Here is a 24,165-nt window from a genome sequence, read left to right as displayed (position 1 = left end):
TTTCTGTACTGCCTCTTGGCCGCTGTGATGGCTTTCCTCAGTCTGTACTTTGCAGCTTTGTACTCCGTCTCATCGCCTTATCTGAATGCATGAGAGCGAGCACGCAGCATGTGGCATACCTGACTGTTTATCCAGGGCTTCTGTTTGGGAAACCTCCTGACTTGTATAGTGGGCACAGTGTTGTCGATACAGGAACTAATGTGCCCGGTCACATACTCGGCATAGCCCTGTACGCTGACAGAAAAGTCCTCTGAGGTGGCTGCAGCTTTAAACACATCCCAGTCTGTCTGGGCGAAACAGTCCTGCAGGATGCCTTCAGTCTCTGGGGTCCAGAGTTTAATTTGTTTGGTGACAGGGTTTGTTTGTTTCAGTCTTTGTCTGTAAGCTGGATACAGGAACAAAGAAATGTGGTCCAAGCATCCAATGTGGGGGCGGGCTGCAGCCTTGTATGCACCATGTATGTAAACATGATCGAGAGTGTTCTTGCCCCAGGTGGGAATGTTCACATGTTGGTAATATTTGGGGAGTACAGTCTTTAAATTGCACTGGTTAAAGTTGCCTCCACTGGTTTAGTAGAGGTTTGTTGTGACTTTTGTTTATCATATCAATTACTTTTTAAGCACAAATACCAAATACTGATATTGAAATTGCCTAGCTTCAGAAAGCATCATGATTTAGATATTTTCTTTGTCATGTACAATTGTAAATTTAATATCTTTGTGTTTTTCACCAAAAAACAAACAACAACAACAACAAAAAAACTGGCAATCTGAAGATGTCACCTTGGGCTCAGGGAAAATGCGCTGGTCAGTTGTTTCAACAGTCTTAGCCCAAGATGCACTTAACACACATGCTTTCTCTTTTTCTCTCTTACACACTCCTATACAGACACACTGTCACACACAAACACACATTATACTGAGGATGTGGATCTTTTGCTAGTCGATTTAATCCTTTTCCTTGCTCTTTTGTCATTATTCGTGCACTTTGTCATGTGTCTTTTGTCATCATTGATTACGGTCTCATTTTCTTCTTACAGGTCAGGTCACTGTTTCTAAAATCAGTGCTTTTTATTAGACTGTCCAAAACAGTGATATTGTCATAGAGAGCTTTTCACTGTCTGCTTGACAAATCATGGCTTATTTCTTAATCAACACCCTGCTGCTGAAAAAATTTCCCACTTTGCCTTTTTCAAATGACTCTCCAGAAGCTAACAATAGGTGGATTAATGAATAGATGTCTTGCTTGACTGATTGGTTGGACAGTTCTATAGAATTAAACAAGCCACTGTTTTATTTAGTCATCCAGTTATATAACTAGGCAATATTGAAATTTACTAAATATTCCACAGGACAGAATAAAGTTCTCCTAATAGCCTCTGAGCTGAAAAGGCCACAGCTGCTGCCCCACCTGTCTCTTGTCACCACTCAAAAGGTTGGGCATATTGAAACTGTGACCCTCTAGTCTAAAATCACCTGGCCATTTTGGTCTTTTGATTATAAAACAGCAATCAAATCATTGGCTTCATTGTAGCAGCTCAGAGATCATGTGAACCAGATACTGTAGGTTTCCAGTTTTAGAATTTATTGTGTTTGGAATTTCAGTGGAGGGAGTTTTCTGCAGCCACCCAGCAATACGCTTTTATGCTTTTAACAGTTTGTGTTCACCTTGTGTAAAGTGAAAGTGAACATCTGTCATCAGCAATCACGAATAATACTGCATTAACGGAGATGTGTGTGAACTGTTCATTAATCCCGAGACATGAGCTTGAGAAGCAGAAACCCCATGGGACGTAGGGGGAATGTTATTTTGCTTTGTTGGTGGTGTTTATTCAGCACTGTGTCCCTTTTCATCTTCTCCTCCGCCCTTCTCCTCTTTTTCTTCCGTCTAGGACATACTGTATTACACGTACAGCATTCACAGTAATGCTGTTGGAAGATACACCATTATTTTTACAGCAGTGCTCATACCTTTAAATGTATTCTCATTTACAGTCAGTAAAGTGTGAGTCATAGTCATGTTCTTCTGGTGCATGTAAACATATCAGGCTTTGATATTTGAAAGACTGCAAATGGTACTTTGTTATAATCTTGTGACATTTAATTTCATATTTCATCATTGCTTTTTATGCTGTTAAAGCAGAACAGTGTACTGTGGTGGAGATATATATTTATGATATACAGTAATTTAGGAGAGTGATTAAAGTACTATAAATAAAGGAACACTTTTTCATTGCATATGGGTACATGTAATTTTTATTGACACTATGGATGATGCATATGCTGTGATGAATCAGACTCATTATGTCTCATGCAAAGTCTTAAATATCAGCATGTAACTTGTGTTGAAGTAATTAAAATAGCTAATTTAAACATTGGTTATGACTGAGATACAATTTTGGTGTTATTAAATGAATAATGTATACAGGTAATGAAAAGTCCACTCACCAAAAACAGACAAGAGAATAGACAAAGAGGAAATACATGTTTGGGGTTGCTGGTAGCAATCTCAAATTTGACTGCTGTACCTTTGGGTCATATGTGACTAGCAGTGATGAGAACACTGAGGTATTTAGCAAAAATGTTAATTTTTTGTTCCGTTTTCTCTTTCCCATATGTGCTGTCTAACATGAAATCTATAACCAACAACAGGTAAGTCTATTTTTCATTTATCTATCTGTATATCAGTCTGTTCTTCTGTCTTTTTGTCAATAGGAGCGGTTTGCCACCATACAGCGTGATGCATTCATTTATTTACTTATCATTTAGAGAACAGGTATTTTGTCATGCATGGCATTGTCTCATTTTTCTACAGAAATCTTTTCCTTCAGAATAATTTAAACCTGCATTAACTAATATTTAGCACAAATTTGGATAAATCAAGTAAAAATTGGTTAGCATTGCATTTTTGTGAGAAGTTATTAAAATTTAGGGCATCAACACAACTAGAAACGTGAAGTTTTAAACTATTAAAGTGTAACATGAAAAGTATTTAACATTGAACATGATGCAATAGTGGCCAGAACATTAGTGCTGTATGTATTACTGGGAAAAAACATTCCACTGTATAATTTGCTTGTGTTACTACAGATACATCCGCTGCAAACAACGTTAGACATACATATGCCTATTGCTAAAATTTTAAGCCTCTTTATCTGACATTGTGTCGCTTCAAGGTCACCGAAAACAACGGGTATTATACATTAGCTCTGGAGCCGGTCATTACTGCTGCGCTACCTGACTGATAAACCACCTCCGGCTTTTGGGACCACATATGACGTAGTTTCAGAGACAGGGCAGGAAAGAGAAGTTGAGGGGAAACTGCTTGGGTTTGTTTTGACTCTCAACTTCACACTTAACGGTTGAAAATTAGAGGGAGATGTTAAGCCCCTTTTCCATTGCCTGGTACCAGCTCAGCTAGACTCGACTGTACTCGCTTTTAGTACTGGGTCCTTATTTTCCACTGCAGATGGTCCCCTCTCAGTGTAACTGGTTGTCATAGCAACACCACATTCCACTGCCGTGATGTTGACAGGAACCGATACAGTAACAATGGAGGACATCGAATGTATGTTGTTTTTGATTCTCGGCATGTGGCTGTTTTGGGTTAGTACAGTAACTACAGTAAAGTAGCAGTTAGCGTTAAATAACGATACTTTTAAAAATGGCGCTTTCTTTGTCCCAGGACTTCTCACATGTTGATGCAATTTCTCTGACCAGTCAATAGTCTGCAATGTTTACACGGCACCATTTGGTATCGCCTCTGCTCACTCGGAACGTCAACGGAGGTGATACCAAAAATAGTACCAGGTACCAGGTGCTATCCTCAAAATTTGACTGATGGAAAAACAAATAAGGCGAGTCAAGTCAAGCCGGTACCAGGTGGTGGAAAAGGAGCTTTAGTTAATGCAGCTTTAAAATATACTGTAATTGCATAACTACACGTCACATAACTACAGGCACTTATCTAATATGGCCCATGTTCCACAGCATATACTGTAGCTCTTGGATTCTTGAGAAATGTTGTACTTCTCACGAAAATAATAGAATTGTGTGGGAAGAACGGAAAGTAACCTCGAAATTTAAAAGCTCTATTTCTTTAAGTGATGAAATGTAATTTCTTCAACAGAGCTTGATTGTAATAATGTACTGTTACTTTGCAGAGTAGGCATGTATTAAAACAATGATGACATGATAGCAGAGAATGTGAGGATGCTGGATTCACACAGATATTTGTCCTGCATGAAAAAATGCCACCCCTTATTATTTATTTGAATGGGGTGAAGTGTGTTTACGTAGTGGGTTGATTGACGCCCCAGGGGCCTCCACCAAAATAACACAGCAATGTGCAGAATGGATCTGATCACATACATTCCTGGTTGATGATTTTGTCATGCATATTTCTGTGGTGTACAGTATGTCTAGCTCATGACTAAAGATAAAACAGTTGCTACAGTAATAACCAGAGTTTCCTCACACTCACTCAGTCAGGTTTTTCCCTTTATTCAAGGGACCCAGTTTCTGCCATCAAGTCTGCATTCTGCGCCTAAGCTACTGGCTAATATTTTAGTGTGCAAATATTAATGTCTTATAATTACTGTGTCTATTTTAGAAATTTGCACACATGTTCTTGCTTTTCATTGTTTTACCAAAAATGTTTGTTGGTCCTATGAAGAAGGGTTAACTGAAACACTGGCCATCACCATATTAATTATGCAAAAAAAAAAAACAAAGTTAGCAGCTACATTAGCAACATTTTAGCAATAAGGCAAACTTTCAAGCAAGTCACATGCTGTTACTTTCTTGTTGACATGTGGCTGTACCCACGACACCCATTCCCAGGTGCAGCTGTAGCCCCCGTTGAACTGTGTCATCATGTAAATATTAAAATTCTGCTGTTTTTCAAACTTATCATATTGGAGGTTTACAGGGACTGTGATTCTGTAGCCGACTTATATACAAGGCCTATGTAACTATTTACACTTACGTAGCTAGTGCATCCTAATTGCTTATTTGCATCCTTAACCGATAAAACTGAATTGTGTACACTGGAGATGGTCTTAGTAGAGAAGATAAATCACATTTAATGATGCAGTAGATACACATACGAAGTGCAGTGGTTAGGCTTTATGACCAGCGCTTTGCTGTTTGATAAGCACATGTTGGTCCATGTAGAGTATCAGTGCCAGGCTTGGTGATTGATAGCAGCTGCCAGCTGTTATGGAGTTTTGATAAAGGAGGTTTTAGATGAAAAGAAAAAAAAAACGGCATTTCACAGTAATTTTTAAAGAAACAAGCACGGGCAAAGAAATTTGCTGATGAACATAGAACTTTGATCTCGTCCAGAAGCAGAATTAATGTTACTTTCTAAATTCTGTAATGGTACATACAGCTAAAAAAATCAAAATGGTACTGTACATTGCAACCATCGAATACTATGCTTTTGCAGTAGACATCTGGCATTGGTGGGGGGGATTTTCTATACTATGTTTCAGCCTACAGGCTTCTGTGTTTTAAATTTGTGTTCAATAACAGTCTAATCAAAAATGTATTCACCTCAGACAGATGCAGTAAGTACTGCAGTAAAATACTGTAGTTGTTGAAATTTATTTATATAGCACAACAACTTGTTGACCAAAATACTTCACATACATAAAAATAAAGTAAAATAAAGAAAAAGAAACATTTATAAACAATTAGAAGAGGAGAACATGTCAAACTCCACTGTGATCCAAAGACCATGGAAAATAAATAAGTCTTAAGTAGTGAATTAAAATCTGCCGGGTCTAATATTAACATGTAAACTTCCCCACAGTTTTGGGTCCATTACAGTAAAAGCGTGATCACCACAGTGCTTCTATCTAGCTCTTGGTACCGCTAAAGAAACTGAGTTAAAGACCTATGTGATCTAACTGGCTTGTGCCACTGCAGGAGTTCACCAAGGTATAAAGGAGCCAGTCCTTTAAGTGCCATAAAAACAAACAGCAGTAACTTCAAATCAATTCAAAGCTTGTCACTATAGTCTTGACAGCAGTTTTTTATTGGTGCTATTATGTTTTCTCTTTGCTATGGGTTAGACAGTCAAATCAGTGTTTCTTTATATTACAAATGTAAACAATAGCAAAATATGAGCTGAGGTGCGTGAATAAGTAATAGGCCTTAATCTTGCTTGGTAATATGTTACTGGATTATGTATGAATGTCATAAATTCAGGGTGTGCATTTGAATAAGGCTGATTAGCAAGCACAGTGTCTGTTTTATGGTGTAGTTTATATCAGTGAGTTTGCAGAAAGATTTTGGGTTGTTACAATTGTGAGCTAATCACTGAATGCAAGCAATTTTTTGAATCAGCTACTGTGGCTGAATGGGTTTTATTGCAGTACATTGAAGTTAAATTTTGCATATAAAATTGAGTTTTTTTCCCCTCTAAGTTTAGGATTAGAGTTTGGGTTATGCAGTCTAAAAGATACACCAAATACTTTTCTGTTAAACATAAGTGAGACTGGCAATTTGGAGCAGCTGAATCAGATGTGATTCAACAGATTACAGTCAGTGTGTTGAGAGTTTGTTCCTACCATCTAATACTGCGTATACTGGGAGACATCTACTATTCTACTCATGAAAGATCATTGTAGAGTCAATGATCACGAGTCTCAGTTGTCTACTTATTGTTTAGACACTCTGTCACAATCCGTACAGGGATTTTTTGAATAGCTTCTCCTGCTTCTATCATATTTAGGGGATATTAATCTTCCATGCTGGGGCCAAGTCTGAAGTAAAGAAATAGAGAGTCTGCCAGAGCCTATCAGTCTATAGATTCAGTCAAAGGGGACCCTGAATTATATCCCTGTAGATTTGAGGCAGCTATTTCTTCTTTGTGTGTAGGGGGTCCAAGAGGGTTGGTGTATATTGAGTTTGTTTTGAAAGCAATGCTTTCATTAGATGGGAGTCAGTCATCTGGTTCAGTGCTAACATTGGCAGATTGCCTGTTTCAGCATCACTCTGTGGGCAAGTGTGACAGAACATTGCACTGTTCACAAAGGACTCGAGCATTAAATCATCCAAAACTGTGAATGAATTGCCATGGATACCTATATTTTACATTACAGGACTTAAATTTGTCTACAATACTATATGTAAGTTAACCAATTAATTGTTTTTAATCAAGCTAATTGTCAATTTTATCAGTTTTTTTGCCCTTTCCTTTGTGATTTTAAGTTACATACTGAATCATTTAATTACATTTATTTGTTGCTTTGCTTTAATTTGCAGTATTGTGTATATATTCTTTTTTTCTTTTGAGTATAAATAAACCCTCCTCTCCACTAGTCTGTGCTGTAGAAGAGAAATAAGGGCTGAACTGGGTTGTAGCTGCGTGCCCCTCTTTGATATAATAATCAGGGTGTGCTAAACACATTAATAAACATTATTATTAATGGCATAATAACAGTTTCAAAGGTGCAAAGCCGTGCTCTAATTAAAATCACTTTCTGTCAGTGTTTTGCATTTATTAAGTTGGATTTCTGACCTTTTTGCCCACTGACAACCAGTCAGTCTTCTGATGAACTTGTGCATTTTAAAAATAGATTAGGCAGATTAAGGTCTTTGTGTTGTTGATTTGCATTGCATATATAATGGATTAGTAAAACCAAATGAAGTCCTTGTGTTCTCTTATGGCCCAAAATGATCAGTCTGGCCATTCAAGCAGAGCCCTCTTTTTGCATTTCAGACCAAATAGGTTTTTTATGCCAAATGTAAGCCTATTCAGTCCAGCCCTTGTAACTTCAATGGATTTTATACAACCCAGAATAGCTGTCTTATGCAAATTGTGCTTCCACGTCCACAAAAGATATCACAACACATTATGAGACTGAAGGATTATTACTGAAAGAAACAAGCTAATGCATGAATGAATGAATTAATGCAGACTCATACGTTAATGACCACCCTGAGTGAAAGTACTGATGGTGCAAATACTGTACAGCTCTGTGACCATGCTAACTGTGAGTCATTCTCAAGGTCTGGTCCATAATTCACAAGAGCTACCTCTACAACCTTCTCCTTAATTCCTCTCTTTAAAAAAAAAGGCACGACTGTAAACTTGGCAAGTTCTGAGTCAGCACCGAAAGCAAAGCCATGAAACAAAAATAAGAGCACCCTTCTTCACGGCACAAGCTCTTCCACGAGCTCTAAGGTGCCCGAAGATTTGTCTTCTATTAGGTGTCTGCAATAGCTGCAATAACATAAAAAGATGAACAATATAAATTTCTATTATGGGCCTTTCAGAGTTTCACACAGGCTGACTCATATGCAATTGTTCCATACAGAAGAACACTGTGTTTTTTCTCACAAATAATGGATAAATCACTCCTCTATCTATAGGCACTTATCTATCTTCTGTACCTGTTGTCCTGTCTGTCTGCTTGTCACAGTCAGTGCTATAGTATCACCTTGTGTTGTGTGGACAAAGAGAGTATAGGCACAGTCTCCAGGCAGCTGACAGTTACAAGTCTTAGTTTATAAGCAGTCTAGATGAGAGCCATTTTCAGTTACTAGTATTTTTACTGTGTTTACTTTAGCTTGAGGAGTAGGGAATACTTAAATTTTTAACCCCTGGTGATCCACCTGTTATAAAACACTTGTTTTTCTGAATTTGTTTAGACAGGATAAAAGAGAAAGATTAGGGAATACAGAGGCACTAACTGTCTTTGGTAGTTTCTATGAATGTTTAAAATCATGTATTTACTGATATAAAGCTACAAACATTTTGCCCTGCTTTGTGCTGTCCACTGTGTAATGTTATATACAGTAAGATATAACACCTAATATATAGGTCAGATTTCAATAAAGGTATGTTCAGACAGAAAGCAAAATGAATCTCTGCTTCACATAATTTGCTCATATTTGACCAATGGACTCTTTCTGCAGTCTATGTTGATTCACCTCAGACTGCCAGTATAGCAGCTGTACAGATATAAGCTGTAAGCTCGCTTGCAATGGATGCACCAGGCATGTGAGTGAGTGTTTCTGTGTGCATTTCGTGGCTGCTCAGCCTTTGAAACTTCAGTTCTGTTATTGTTTGTTCTGTTATTCTCTTTTTCCATCTTGTCTCTGTATATTTATGAAGTGCATTCATGGCAGCCTAGGATAACCATGAATATTTGTAACATACTGAACTCACGTGGACCATATGTATCAGGTCTCGTTGCTCAGGCTGAATTTGCATCTGAATTTGACTCTGTATGCTGCGTCTAAAATTTGTCTTGTGCTCTTTCTGAACACACAGTAAGACTTTTTTTTACTGATAGCTGAAAAACTGTGTTGAAGTAATACTAGAATATTGTATGTTTTACATTTTTCTTTGTAATGTCATAGCATACAACATGAGAAGGATGTACAACATAGAATCTTGGCCTACTGATAAATCCCAAATAAGGCCACATTTCCATCAACTCTGGATTTCCTGAATGAGATCGGTGGTCACTGTACATAACTGTGTTCTGTGTTCATGCCGTAGCCATTCTCATCTGTCCTAATTCTGTCTTTCTGCCATTTAGTGAAGTAATTCATACTGTAAGCAGATCTACAACATATCTGTAATAGTCCTTTGAAGCCCTGCTGTTACATGTATACATTTGAACTTTTTTTTATTTCTTTTTAGTGAACAGTAATACAAATGCGGAAGTGTACATAGGTGGGCTGTCTGATGCCCACTGTTCTGTCCATTCTCTAATTAAACTCAAACTTTAAAGCCAAGTGTTTTGTAAATGACCCCGGGGTGATGTTGACTTTTTGTTGCACTATAGGCGGGCATTTACTAATATATGTCTGTTTTTTCAAAACATTTTCATTAAAGCTTTTTAACTCCAAGGCACACTTTCCACTAAAAGGCTTAGGGATAAAGAAAAGGCATCATGTCTATTGCATGAGAGCCACTTCTTCTTTAATTAGAGAGCTTGCATTTATTTATTTACAAGACATTCAAAGGAGACTTTTCTGCACCATGGTTTCCCCTGGGAGTGATCTGTAATTAAAAATATGTATCACACCTCTTAGCGTAAAAGTATAAAGAGCAGCTGAGATTCCCCACTAACCCGAAGTTTGGTAAATACTTCAAATGCATACCTGCTTCAAGGATCTGTGTCAGAGAGGACTGTTGCACATTTCATTTGTCAGACTCTTTTAATGTAATGTCTAGTTCTTGTGGGTGATCGCTTTTTGTTCATCTGAAAACACCAAGATGAACTCCATAAAGGTAAAGTTGATTAATTGAGTAATTAAGTATTTTTGCAAGCTAGAAGAGAGACAAAGGAAGTGAAGAATCAGAGGTTCACACACTGTAATTCATTAATACTAACTGACATGCTTTTTAGATATTTTTTATTGGAAAAAAACCTCTGTCTTAAAGGTGCACTGTGTGGGATTTTATGACATCTAGCAGTGAAGGTGCAGAATGTGAACAGCCATTTTACTGTTATTACCGTAAATGTAGGACAAATTGCCCCCTTGGAAAACAAGTGCAGCTGACTTGACATTATCTAGCTAAAGCTATCTTATAAAAACTTTCATTTAGGTTAACTTGATTTGTTAGGCTAAATTACCTGTGCACCAGAAAACGGCATCATTCTGGAAACATTTTTCCCCATTCCTATAAAAGGCTCATTCTGGGCTAAAGAAAATGCAACAGTTCTCATCTTCTGGTGATTACACATTAATGAAAACATAATTGTGCATACTATAGCCTATTTCTGCTAATAGCTTCTTCTAGATCTTACACACTACACCTTTGAGAAAAGTCATAAAATCTTTGTGTTAAGATCTACATAGGCTGCTTGGGAGATCCTTCTCTTGTTGCCACTGTAGTTGTGTAGACAAGCTAGTATGTTGATACTGGTTTTGATAAATGTGTGGAATAATATTTCCTACTTGTGTTAGCTCCAAACAGCTAAGGACTTTATACCCAAAACCATGCAGGATAAAGTAGTCTATATGAAAATCTCACTGCTTTAGTTTACATTATCCAGCAGAGACACGAGACAGCTATTTGGATGTCAACAGAGTGAATAAGAGTGGTATTTGTCTTACCAGTGCTGTACTCTTTAAAACCTTAAACTCTAACCAGAGATTTTCAATTATTTCTGCACTCATTCTCATTTCTTTATTGCATTCTATCTGAAGAGCTGGACCGAGCGTGGTGGAGTGTAGCGGATTGTTGTAGAGCATAGTGGAGCAGGGAGAGGGAACGCTGGGTGGAGCACAGTGAATAGGTTTGGCATCTTATGCTAGCAAACTTAGGTTACATATTGTAGCTTAAAGCATCTGGATGCATTTTTCCATTTGGTCTGAGTATTGGGCACACCTGCTTAAATACGCAACAGGAACAGAACAGTCTCCCTAACCCTTTTTCATTTTTTGTTGTGTTGCATATTGGACATGCTTTAGGCTGTTTTTGGTTTGCTCAGTGTACCCTGCCAGGGAGTGTCAGTCAATCATTACTTTAGTTTTTTTTTGTGCTATATTTTATGTTTCACTGTAGTTTTGCAGTTTGGATAAAACAAGGCTATAAGGAGCATTAGGCTCCAGGACTGTTGATCCTGTAGGTCGATCAGGAATTTCACATAACAGGATTATGGTGTTCATTGTTAATATAATAATGTTTATTAGTGCATCTTTTTCTGTTTTCAACTGTGCTATATTTTGCTATAATGTCAGAAATTCATGTTGGTCTTGTTTTGGTGCTGTCAGAGTGTTTACCATTTCGCTGTTTAACATGAACTTTATATTGACGACAAGGACAGAAGTAAAGCCTGTATTCTTTGTCTTGTGATAATTGTTTTTGTCTTCGTGGCGCATGAGGAGCGGGTTTTTAATTGGCCTTATTAATCAAGATGGCCTGCAGAGATGCCATGATTTCCTTGTCTTTAAGGATCAAATTATCATAATGAGCACTGTCAACTTTTGTGTCACCGAGCTCTTTGAGGCCTTTGAAACTGATGATCATTCAACAGTAACAGGGTTTTTGACTTAAATAAAGATGAAATATTGTGACATGAGATCAAATTAACTATGCAGATATCTTTATACAGAGTTGTTTGTGTAAGTAGAACTTCTATACATAAACTGTGACATTCCTACACTACCTACTCAGTGATTTAGCAATTCCTTGTTTCTAGAAGTACCATCTTTACCATAATTCACAGACAAAGCAAAACTCCATTTTTAATTTTTAATGAAACACACAGGGTTCACTTACTGGCCCTTGCCTCAGTAATACATCATGTTAACTGGAGAATGAAGGAAGAATAATGGTGGTGCCTGTTGCTGCCACAAATCTGGGAATTCATCAGCAAAAACTATTCTGGAAGCCAAATATTGCTGTTAAATATTATCGATATTTACATGTTGAAATGTATCTTCATTTAACAGCTTTATTATGTTATGGTTAAAAGAAACTGATTAATAAATTCTTTTTTGTTTGCAACTATGAGAGGACTTGCACTGAGTCACGCATTGACTACAGGTTCACAGTCTGTGACAAATTTGGACCAAACAGCCAGGATGGATAGATTGCTCCACCTGACTTCAAATTTGTGGGTGATGGAGACACTTTTATCCACTGTCCTTTTTTTGAAATCACAAAACCAGCCTTTTATTTTTAACTCATTACTGCAAGCTATGTGCAGCATTGCACCACTGCCTTTACTATCATTAATGATGCAGAAATGTCTTATTTACATAAATAAAGTATGTGAGAAAATATGTAGAAAATCTTTTCACATCCATACTTGAGCTAAGCATATGTGTAACTCAGATACTGTATTGCTGCATTTCCACTATCAAAACCTAACAAGCAGTATAACTCATATTTCCCTTAACCCTCACCGAGCATAGCCTCCGCAGACCGTCCTGCTTTGTTTTTTTTTCCACTGTATTTTCTCTCTGTCGGTCTCTCTTGGAGGACAGAGGGGCTGCACCCCTCTCACACACACAGTCACCAGTGTGTTTACACATGGTGCTTGTAATGCTAATGCTTGATGTATGAAGACATGTACGTTTTGCTCCCAGAATGCACTTCCAAAGCAGGTGCACCATAGTGGAAACAAACGCAGTGTTAGTAGCCGCGACACGTTTCGAAACAGTCCTATAACGGAAAAACCTTTCATATGACAAAGCACTACCAGTTGTTTATATCCTATGTATGGTATGGCAGTGTTTTTGTTTGGGTGGTTTACTTGACTGAGCAGTGAGGTAGATAGATTGTTCCATGTAGCATATTTCATAATTCTGACAAAAGCTTTTGCACACAGACAATAGAAAAGACTTTTTTTAGAGACACCTTTGTATTTATTTGCATTTGCCAAATTTGATTTAACATTGAGATGGACAAAAACAATACTGTTGACTTGTTATGCAGGTAAGAATGAACTACCTTTCCATTAGACTATCTCACAATATATTGGAAAACTTACTGTGACACCAGGCTTTGTTCACAGGCGGCAATCAATGTGGTGTTCCAGAGCTGAAAAGCCTGCCGATGAACACAATAAGACAGGATGATGCACACTGATAGGATTACTGTGTTGTCGTCATGGTGAACATGGCCTCATTAGGCATGACCTTCTCTTAGGCCAGAACAAAGGCCTTCAGAGGGATTAAAAGACACCGCTGTGCGCGACTGCTGGGAGTAGGCTGTGGCTCAGGAAATAGAGCTGGTTGTCTCCTAACCGTAAAGTTGGCAGTTCGATTCCCCGCTTCTCCAGTCCACGTGTCAAAGTGTCCTTGAGCAAGACAATGAACCCCAAGTTGCTCCCAGTCATGTGACCGGTGTGTGAATGCCTGGGAGTGCGAATGGGTGAATGGGCAAGCAGTGTGAAAGAGCGTTGAGTGTGCTGCATTGCACAGAAAAGCGCTATACAAGTATAAGATCATTTACTTAATTTTTGGCCCGTTGCTTTATTTTTTAAGAATTTGCCTGTAAGTTATAATGTTGTAAGTATGTTGTGAGTTTAGCACTGGAGATAGTGGAAGTCATGGTGGAGATCCAATACAAACCTGGACCTCTCTTGCACCCCTAAAACGGCAGTACATGTAAGCAAGCCTAGACATCACCAAGATAAAATCATTTTCTCTTGTCAGTTGTTTTTTTAACAATCCTATTGTCAATTGCAATGTGTGACCGTGTAGTGAAGGAAATTTGTGTTCATATTGTAGAAACATTTATGTCAAGTTAGGAAATGGGAAGCTAGTTAAAATTTATTACTAAAAAGTAACCAGACTAGGCCTTTGTTTTTATGTCTCCACTTTCATCACTTGTAGTCATGGCTGCTTCTTCTTTTACACCAGTTGGCCTGGAAAAAATATAGATCACTGCATTGACAGTTCAGTTTTGACACCAGTAGACTGCCTGTGTTCTTACTCATGTGTGGGTTTCTTTATTACTAGCTCAGTAAATTTTGTGCTGGGCTGGTGACCCATTCAGATTGTCTTCCTGTCCCCATTACAATGCCCAAGTTTTACACAAGTTTTTGTCACTTGCACATAAACATTCAGAGTTAAAACACATGTGGGTTTTAACCACTGCTGTGTATATTTTAATGAATTTCCACTCACAGCCAATGGGGGAAAAATAAACAGAGAATAGTGCTTTGCAGCAGGAGTAGTGTCTTCGCAGCTTGACAACAAAATGACATGGATGAAGATCGTGAGGCAGGTGAAGGCTGTTACATCTTTCAGGAGAACTGAACACAAAGTTGAGCAGTGTGATTTCAAACTTTTCACTTAGAAGCAAGGTTACAAAAAAAAAAGAACACTAAGGCCCCTGGAGGAGGCTGCCCACACCAAGCACATCCATGCTTTCATTAAAAGACGTGTCATTTCTGGCATCATTTTAGATGGGGGAGCAGGAACATCATGCCCAGCAATTTACTAGCTCATAATTGGTAGACAGTCTCTCCGGAGTCCACGTTATTTTGCATTTCAGAATTTCAGCAATTACATATTGCAATTACAGTTCATAATGCTCAGAACATTTTACAAGTTATTCACTGAAATGGCTTTCTTATCAACTAAATGTCTTATTTTTAAAAGTGAAGACAGTTCCAGATTTTGGAGTTTTTCTACATTTTGAAACTGGCGGGGTGAATATGTCCTCATACGATTAGTACAGTCTTGGTTGATGGTTTAGATGAGGTTATATGATTAGTAATCTGTCCACCAAGTGAAACATCATACTGTATTTGCAGTCTGGTATGCTCAGTGTTTAGCTTTAAGGTTGGCTGAGAGGGAAAGTAAACGCAGCCATCAAGACATGAAGATTCACGCTTGGTTTGGATTAAGAGCATAATTCTTTCTGAAATTAAAATTTAAAGCAGTGGAGACGAAACGTCCATAAGCTCACCAATTAAAGGCCCATGTGGTCCATTAAGACATCAGTGGCTACCACTGCTGATTTTTGAGATTTTAAAAGCTCATTTATATTAAGAGGTACCTTTGATATGAGCATTAAAGCAAATGGCTAAATATACAAGGATGGGTAGTACTACCAAACCTAGTGAGAATTAATACCAAACTGTACAGTTCTACACAAGGCTTTACCTGCAGCAGTGAGCTTAATACACATAATTATCACTTGTAATTAATTGTAATGTTTTTTTTACATCATTTGTTTAAAAGTGTACATTTTTCAGCCATCGTCAGAGTAAACCTTATAAAGCCAAAATCAAAGCTAATTGAATAAGAAAAGTGTTGCTGCTAAACTGTTCTGAAATGCTTGCTATGTCAGGCTTACATAAGTATAAATAATGTAAATGACTTTCTGATAGATCATTTCTGAAATTATAATGTCGGTATTGGACACTGAAAATGTCAATTCCTGAATTGAAAAATTCTTCTTTCTGCACAATCAGTCGAGTGCTTTTGCTCCACACCCAAACCTTAGCATAAATTGCTGTGCAACTGTGATTGATTCGATGTGGACTGTCAATTGTGCTCTGTTTCCACATAGTGGCGATTTGCTGAACAGTCACTTGTGTTTAGCAGGGTACAGCAAATTGGGAGATTGAAACAAGCACTCTGTCTTACAAACAAATTGCTTTCATGCATGTTTTTTTTTTTATTCTTTCTGTGCTGTTTGTGATTTGTTATTTCATGCCTTTTGTGGCGTTCTGGTCAGATTGACAGTTGCCTTGTTCTAAGTAGGGCTATAGAAGATAACAACCCATCATGCAAGGTTAAATTAACATGGGTAATTTGATGGCCATACAACATTTTTAAGTTAATTTGTCTCACCAGTACTCAGCCACACTGACATGTATGCCTGCAAGTTATTTTAGTATAACAGTCATGTACTCAGTAAGCAGCAGTACCAACTGATTTGTCATTTCTTCACATAATTAGCTTTACACTAGAAATGCTTGACTTCTTGTTGCTTAGGCAACAGGTCTAAGGCAGCAAGCTATAGTTTTTCTTTCTTTCTTTCTTTCTTTCTTTCTTTCTTTCTTTCTACCTCTTTCTCTCTCTCTGACTTTGCACTAGAGTCAAACAGAAGATTGTATCAGCATGCAGCATGGCACAGAGGATTTGAACACTATTTGATTCGAGAGACCACTAGGATCAATTTCAACCTGGTCGGCTCAGTGCTTGGGTACCTTCTGTGGGTGCCGGTTCAGTACTCTGACCTGGATTACAATGCTCAATCAATGGAACTCAAGAATTTTACTCTGAGCAGGCACGATATAGAAACTCAATCCTTCACTCATGCTCACTTCTTACTTCTCCCAAGCTTGTTTGTCTCCTCTGTGATATATAATGGTGAAGCTACACATACATTATTGTGCATATATTGTAAAACAATAGATGCTGATTCTTATATTATTATTTCGTTTACTTCTGCTTGTTCAGCAAGTTTTGTTGCCTTCTCATCTCTTGTAATTTCATAGCAACAAATATCTGAAGAGCTGGACAGAATGTGGCGGAGCATAGCAGATCATAGTGACGCAGGGAGAGGAAGCACTGGGCGGAACAGAGTAGACTGATTCGGAGTTTCATGCTGCGCTACTTTAAGTTACATATTGTAATCCAAATCAGTTCAATTCAGTTTATTTGTATAGCACCAATTCACAACAACAGTTGTCTCAGGGAACGTTACATAATCAGACCTTAGCAAGTACTTGAAGACAGTGGGGATGTAAAACTCCCTTTAATGGAAGAAGCCTCTGACACACCCCAACAAGCTCTCACACTAGTAACATAGAATCTTGAAACTATGTGTTAGTGTGACAGAATATTTTGTTCAGTGTATCTAGTGGTCTATTAGCAGATATAAGTGTTTTAACCTCAATTTTACCTCCAGCTCTTCCTTCTGCTTATTTTCTGCTGTGCATTCTGATGATAGGTTTTTTTGGTTGTTTTCTGTGGGATTACAGGTGAATGCCGTGTCTGCACCACAAACTGGATGATCAGAATATGTTCAAAGGCTACTGTAGGTGTAGTAGAAGAAGTGGCAAGCTTAACCAGTAGCTCGTGAAGTGGCTTGCAAGCAGCAGCAGCAGCTTTTGTGTCAGCATCTCTTACAGGTGGTGGAGGGGTAATTAGTTATCAGATTGCTCATTTTTCAGTAGATATTGTGTATACCAATGCTGTAGTCTAAACTTTAAATTAACTTTAGGTGTTGTAACACTGTTTAGAGCCCAGTTTCATGTCATCCATAGATTTGGATTTGTGAATTTGCTGGTCAATATTGCAGACAGCTATACTTGATAAAACTGTCGTCAAAAAGAGTCCTTATATTCAAAAAGGAAAGATATATTTCTTCAAATTTAAACAACATTATTAACACAAGGGGGCAGCTCCTGCAGCCGTAACTCTTCATACAGGAGCTGCCAAACAACAACAAATGCCCACATTTGGTTTGTTGAAATGATAGTTCTCCTCAAACAGAAATGTCAGTTGTTTTTTGCTACACTGAACAAACGCACCACATCATGCACCTCATGTTAACATACTAAAGAGAGTCAAAAATGTCAGGGTATGACTCTGTTTGTGTGTGTGGGATTATATTCCACTTCTGCCACACTATCACGAGCATTGTAAGCCCTGCCACTCACACACTGGGCCTGTGTAAAAGATCAGAGGGTAGTGTCGAGTGCCTGTGGATGGATGGGTGCTCTGAGGCAGACAGCCATGCTTTATTGCTCCTTGGTTTTGGAGTGGCAGTGCCTGAATGAAGAGTGTCAACACAACAGCGATCACTGTGAGCTGCTGCTGCTGCAAACCTTGACAGCAGACATGCCTGCGTTCACGCATATGCACGGATGTATCAACACCACACAATTAAAAATACCACTCTCAATAATGGAATAATAAGAACCATGCCAAGTCAGCTGTAATTGATGCAACACCAGATTTAAAAAAAAAAAAAGCTTTGAAATTAACTGTAGCCACTGTTGAATATTGAACACAACTGTATAATATTCATAAAACACAATCACACAAAAAGAATCAGACACATTCCATCCAGACACTGACAAAGAATAAGCACTTCAAGGCAGCAAAAGCTCAGTGTTTTTATACTGTTGAGCTTTCTCATCACATATCCCGTCTCTTTAAATAGGACAGAAGAGAAAGAAAGCAACAGAAGGAGAGAGAGGTTCAAGGACAGAAAGGGGAAATGTGATTGATCTAAAGGGAGATGTGCCTGGCTAGGCTCTCAACTATACCCCCCACCTCACCACCACCAATCCTGTTACAGCCCATAGATCCAGCCGTCCTACCTAAGTCTGGGTGATGGAGGATCTTGTCTCCCTCTGTGCTGCAATGAGAAAAGAGTAGGGGAGAGTGCAATTGTACAGGCAGTTCTGGACAAGTCTGAGATTTGGCTGACACAGACAGTAACCTAGCAAAGTTAAGGTTTCAGGGCCAAGTCTAATAATATCAGCTATGTTAGGTCACAGTAGAACACAGTCATATAGGTTGTTGCTGTAAGTACATGTATAATTAAACTTAGATACAAGGCGTTTTGCAATATACATACTTCTCTGAACTTGTGTTCTTGTGGACATGTAAATCAGAAGTGTTTTTGCTCCGCCCATTTTCTCGAGGATGCTTTGAGAGCTGACTTATGTGGACTTGAAAAATGCCCATAGTTCAAATAATTTAAAGATTTCTGACATGAAAGGCCATATTAATAAATCAAAAGGTAGCATTATCTGTAGGTGGTACACAAGCTTAATATTCAAGTCATCATTATCGTTTTGCCGCACAAAACTGCTATCCATGCCACTTTGGACCTATGTAATATATCTTTTCACAATGTGTATACAGTACTGTATATTACATGTATTGATATGCATGTATTTATTATCTAGGCAAAGCAATTAACAATCATTTCATTCATTTTAAATTGCCCCTAGGGGATAAATAAAGTTATTTGAGCTGAATAATGGAACAGTTCACAGACCTAATGCTTAAAATCTGCTTTCAAGTACACAAGCTTGCTTGTTCATTTTATTTCTCTGGCAGCTGAAATAATTGAAATATGGCCTAAATGGTATTCCCTCCCACATAAGCCATACATCTTGGGGATTCAAGCAGAATCATTTGCTGTCAGAGGAAGGGTGGATGAAGGATGTAGGATGAGTAGGAAGGATGATAAGGAGTGTGTGAATGATTCTTGGACTGCAGTGGGGGGTGTGACTTCACTCATTTAGTTCCTCCTTCAAAATGAATGTGGTCATTTTACTCTTCATGAGGTAAGACTCCATTGTAATGTCCAAACCCCCTCTGAGTGACTTTGGCAGTAGAGTGCTTTACTATGTGAGTGATTTGCTGGGGAAGGTATTCTCAGATTTAATGGCTACCAACTGAAACAAAGGGACAGAGGAGGTCACCAAGAAAGATCACCTGCTGGCACAGAAGCAATAATTAGTGGTGTAAGAAAAGTGAATGAAATGGACATTCTCCAAAGTGGAGAAGGTCAGATGAGGATGCTTTTTGAGATGATGTTGAGGTTGTTGAAAGTTTCTTGCTGGTGATGATGACTGCCTAAAGCGGAGAATGGCACCTCCTTGCTGGGGTGACGAGAGGGTTTTGGTCTGGCCCTGGATCCTGTCCAGTGTGCCTTCTGTCTCTCTCTGGGGAACAAGAATACTCTGAAATCTCCTGACAAACCTATGGACAACCTTGGCATCACTAATGAACCTGGTGGGCCTGAACTTCTGCAGCCAACTCTAACCTAGGCAACAGGCTAGCCAACACAATGTGCTCCTTAAACTTGTTTACAAAATAACAAGTGGCTAAATCGAAACACATTATATATATTTTCCTTTACTGCATTTAAGGCAAAACATTAAGATCATAAACATGCAAAACACGCTATCATAAATCGAAATAAAGAGACTTCAACTTGGGTTTCTTGTTTTCACTTGGCCTTTTATAAATTCACACATAAAAAAACACATAAAAAAACTACTTTTCGTTTAGCTGTTATACAGTGACACCTCATGGGTTTCTGTCAATCTAATTAGCTATAGCAGCATTAGCACGTTATAAAGCTATGTACTATGGGTCAACTAATCATAGCTAGTTATTCTAACTTAACTGTCATACCAGCATTACATGTGGTGGCATAGTGGGCATCTTGCAGCCACAGTGGAGCATTGAATTTTATTTTGCACACATTCAGAGACATCATTCACTGGTGATGTTGATGTTGTTGCTAGTTATTAAAGCAAGTAACTTTACATATACTGAACCACTGCTACCAATTTGTCAGTTTCCATGTGAAGAAGAAGGCTTGTTGTTTTTCATATCATTCTTACTACATGTTAGCTAGCCAGTTAATGACCAGTCACGATAGCATTCGAACATGCAAACACATACAATAATTCTTTTGGACAGCTACATTAATAGGTGTAATGGCAAATGCATGGAAAAATTTGCTCCACTACGTCCACCTCCAGCTGTCAAAAGAGAAAAGAAAAAAGATATTTTTGAAATGTATGAACACAAGAACTAAATTAAATCAAGATTTACATATATACTGTAGTACCTTTCATACAAGTCAAAGTCGTTTACATATAAATGGCAATAAGGCAAAATAATGCTATTTAGTAAAAAATGAATAAGTACAACAGAAAATTAAACATAAATCAGTAATAATCACAAAGATTGAATTAAACCAAATAAAATGAGATAAAATACATAGGATATAATGACAATGCATAATAATATTAAGTTGACATATACGATAGAATTTGCAGGTTAGGACACTAGACATTAGAAAAATGTCAAGGAGTGGTCAGCTGTCAGAATTAATCAATAGTTAGAGATAGCTTCATTGTTAATAGAAAACTGAAACACTTACTAGCAAAGTGTCTGATTTTGTCTCTGTCCTTCAGTTCACAGTTGTGTCTGGACATTATTAACAAGATAGGTGAAGGAGCAAGAGGAAAAAGTTAATGTAAAGTAGCCCATACAGTAGCTTCTGGTGTCTGCCTAACAACTATGGTTTGGCACATTAAGTTCAATTTTATGATTGCTTTTTCATTCAAGGAAATTAATCCATAATCTGTTGTTTGCATTTATTTACTTGGGAGATTTGCTTAATTCCCAATCTTATTGTGATGCCAAACATAATCACTGTCTATGTTTTTACAGTGATTGAGGCACTACATTTATATATCGCACTGTAGTTGTCAGGATTGATAGTGGGCGTACAGTGTGCAAGACCAGAGACCAGTGTTGGCATCCTGAGTCCTATATGTGGTTAAATTTAGCCAACAAATGGATAAGTTTTTGAACAGTTGTGGTTTCAGTTAAATGTTCGTTATCATATTGTATCTCAAGCTTCAAGTTACTGTCCACTGTTTAAACCAAGAGTACGATCTTCCCTTAACCAAATTGCTTTAAGCGCAAATGTTGCAACAAGTCTTCCAACCTGGTCATTGGTCCTTTCCCCCTCGTAGCATGAACTTTGTGGCTCTATATACTCCATCACCTAAGTTCCTCCTTTGCTCGTGTCATAATTACTATGCTCACTAGAGGTCGACAAGCTACAGTACATAATAATCATTGGTCGTTCTAATCTGCGGACACAAGTGTTATACAGTCATTCTTTTACAGGTGGACAGTCTGAAACTTTGACCAGATACTTTGGTGGACAACGAATGAAATAAGTTACCAGTGAACGTTGAACATTACTGATACATTCCGTATTAACATTTCCTCATTAGGTTACTATAAAACACGCTGTTGAACAGCAAATTATTTGTAAATTCATGTAATTTCTGCAAGACAGAGCTCCTACTGTACAGGTACATGTGAATACTAATGCCATTGTAACAGGTGTGAATTCAAGCCAACTATAGCTACTACCCTGTGCAAAGGATCAAGGTGTCAAAATCACTTCTAAAGTTTTCAGGGGGCAAGTCTTTGATAACAGTATCACCTTAAGCTGCATGGTGTCATGGTTTAACATAGTTTATGTTGTACATGTTGTCCTTGTGTAGATAACCTAACAAAACCTTAGCTTCATTTATTGTTTTCAACTCTTTATGACCTTTCAATTAAATTGATTGTTTCTGAAATGCTAACTGATATATTTAATTTGACCTTTTATCTTTTTTGCACAAGACTATATGTGTTCTATATTCTTAGGACACACTATATTACAATCTTTCACAACCTGATTTCAGAGGCAAGTAGATCCAAAGAGCAATCTGGTTGGGCAGATTGTGGAGCTCGGGTGGTTCAATTTGGCATAGCACCCCCCCCTCATCCCACCATTCCCTGCAACACTGCCAGATTCTCCCTTTAAGCTTTCTCAAGCTCACTGAATTAGGAGTCTTTTGTCTATGCAACACAGCCATGAATATGAATGTCATTATTTGCTGACATCAGGACACTAGGCAGATTAAAATACGATTATCTGGCTTGTTGTTGTAGTTTCAGGCAAGAGATTTAAACTAAAAATTGAAGATGAGCTGAAATAATTTACATCCAGCTGTGTTTGTTTGCATGTCTTGAGGTATTGTGGGTCTAGTTAGAGTATGTGTACATGAGTTGTTTTTGAATTGCAGTAATTGCCGTCCTTGATCCTTTATGTTTATGCTTATAGTATTGAAATAATGACAACAGTACTCTCAATTCCCCCAGACTATAGAGAGATATCTGAATTCATATCAGCAGAGAAAACCTAAACTAAATTTCATATGCTTTTGATCAAAAACCTTAATACATAGCCCATAACACAGCACTTTAAGATATGGTTCTATTATGTAACCCTCTCTGAAACTACATAGTGCACTGATATGATCTTATCATTTATACTCAAAGAGTGGTTCAGATATGAATCGTTTGGATGCAGATCCCAATTTTTCCATAACATTTTGAATCAGTTGAAGCTATCAGGTTTCTCTCTCACATTGCCTTTTTGTTACCATTTTCGTCCCCAACTTCGTCACACACACCATCAGGTCTGTCACAGACAGGCAGGTGACAAAGGTAATCTCAGAGCTTTTGACAGGGTGTCAGTGGCGTAGGCAAAGCCTTTTAAACACGGCCCGTCTAAGTTAATGGCACACTCTGAAAGGAGAAAATGGATAGCCTGGATCTGACAGCTTAAAGCATGAGGACACACATGAGTCATCATGTGATTCTGACTTGGTTTGTTCTGACATGGGGCACAGCGGGTATCTCAGATATTTCTCTCCTGACAGCTCCAGAGGAACAAAGGCTTTCATGATCATTTCCTAAAACCACAACTTGCAAAAAAGTGATGATTACTGTTACTTCTACTGTTAGACAAGAACAGTGGCCAACATGCAGTGGGATTCCTTAGTGATGTTTCAGCCATCTATCGTAGGTGTCCAGCTGGAATTAATAAGTGCATTTTGTCAAGACGCCATATTTTTTTATACTGTTACATGACATCCTAATGTTTTGTGAAAAGATCCAGACTGGTGAATCCCATGTGCATGACTGCATGTTGCAGTAGCTCCAGTTTCTGCAATTTCCCCTTGGGTTTACTAAGTACTCCATCTGTCTTTCCATCTCTGCATGTTCTTATGAACAACTGAGATGCCCCCTATAGGCGCATCAGTTTTTATACCAGTATGCTCAATTTGAACAAGTGGGTGCAAAGTGACACTGCGCCTCATGCGTTCCATGT

The 24,165-nt window shown here is 38.1% G+C and overlaps 1 protein-coding gene across 16 annotated transcripts in view; it reads left to right on the top strand.

The window, feature by feature from the left end:
• Positions 1-24,165, top strand: part of ctnna2 (catenin (cadherin-associated protein), alpha 2) — a 387,665-nt gene that overhangs the window by 201,565 nt on the left and 161,935 nt on the right. Inside the window, exon 8 of one of the 16 annotated variants that reach the window (XM_020602088.1) lies at positions 18,610-19,373. The exons of 11 other annotated variants lie outside the window; for them this stretch is intronic. In XM_020602088.1, coding sequence (XP_020457744.1) covers positions 18,610-18,672 — 63 coding nt within the window. In that variant the 3' untranslated portion in view covers positions 18,673-19,373. Of the gene's footprint in view, positions 1-2,651; positions 2,730-4,509; positions 4,585-4,841; positions 4,869-9,374; positions 9,402-18,609; positions 19,374-24,165 lie in introns of those variants that run through there. 4 more of the 16 variants (XM_020602096.1, XM_020602095.1, XM_020602090.1 and 1 more) reach the window with 4 other exon arrangements.

This window comes from Monopterus albus, unplaced genomic scaffold (genome assembly GCF_001952655.1).
Source record: "Monopterus albus unplaced genomic scaffold, M_albus_1.0 scaffold54.1, whole genome shotgun sequence".
Classification (NCBI taxonomy): Eukaryota; Metazoa; Chordata; class Actinopteri; order Synbranchiformes; family Synbranchidae; genus Monopterus; species Monopterus albus.
The sequence above is the reverse complement of the archived record's forward strand: the minus strand, read 5'-3'. Positions and strand labels throughout refer to the sequence as shown.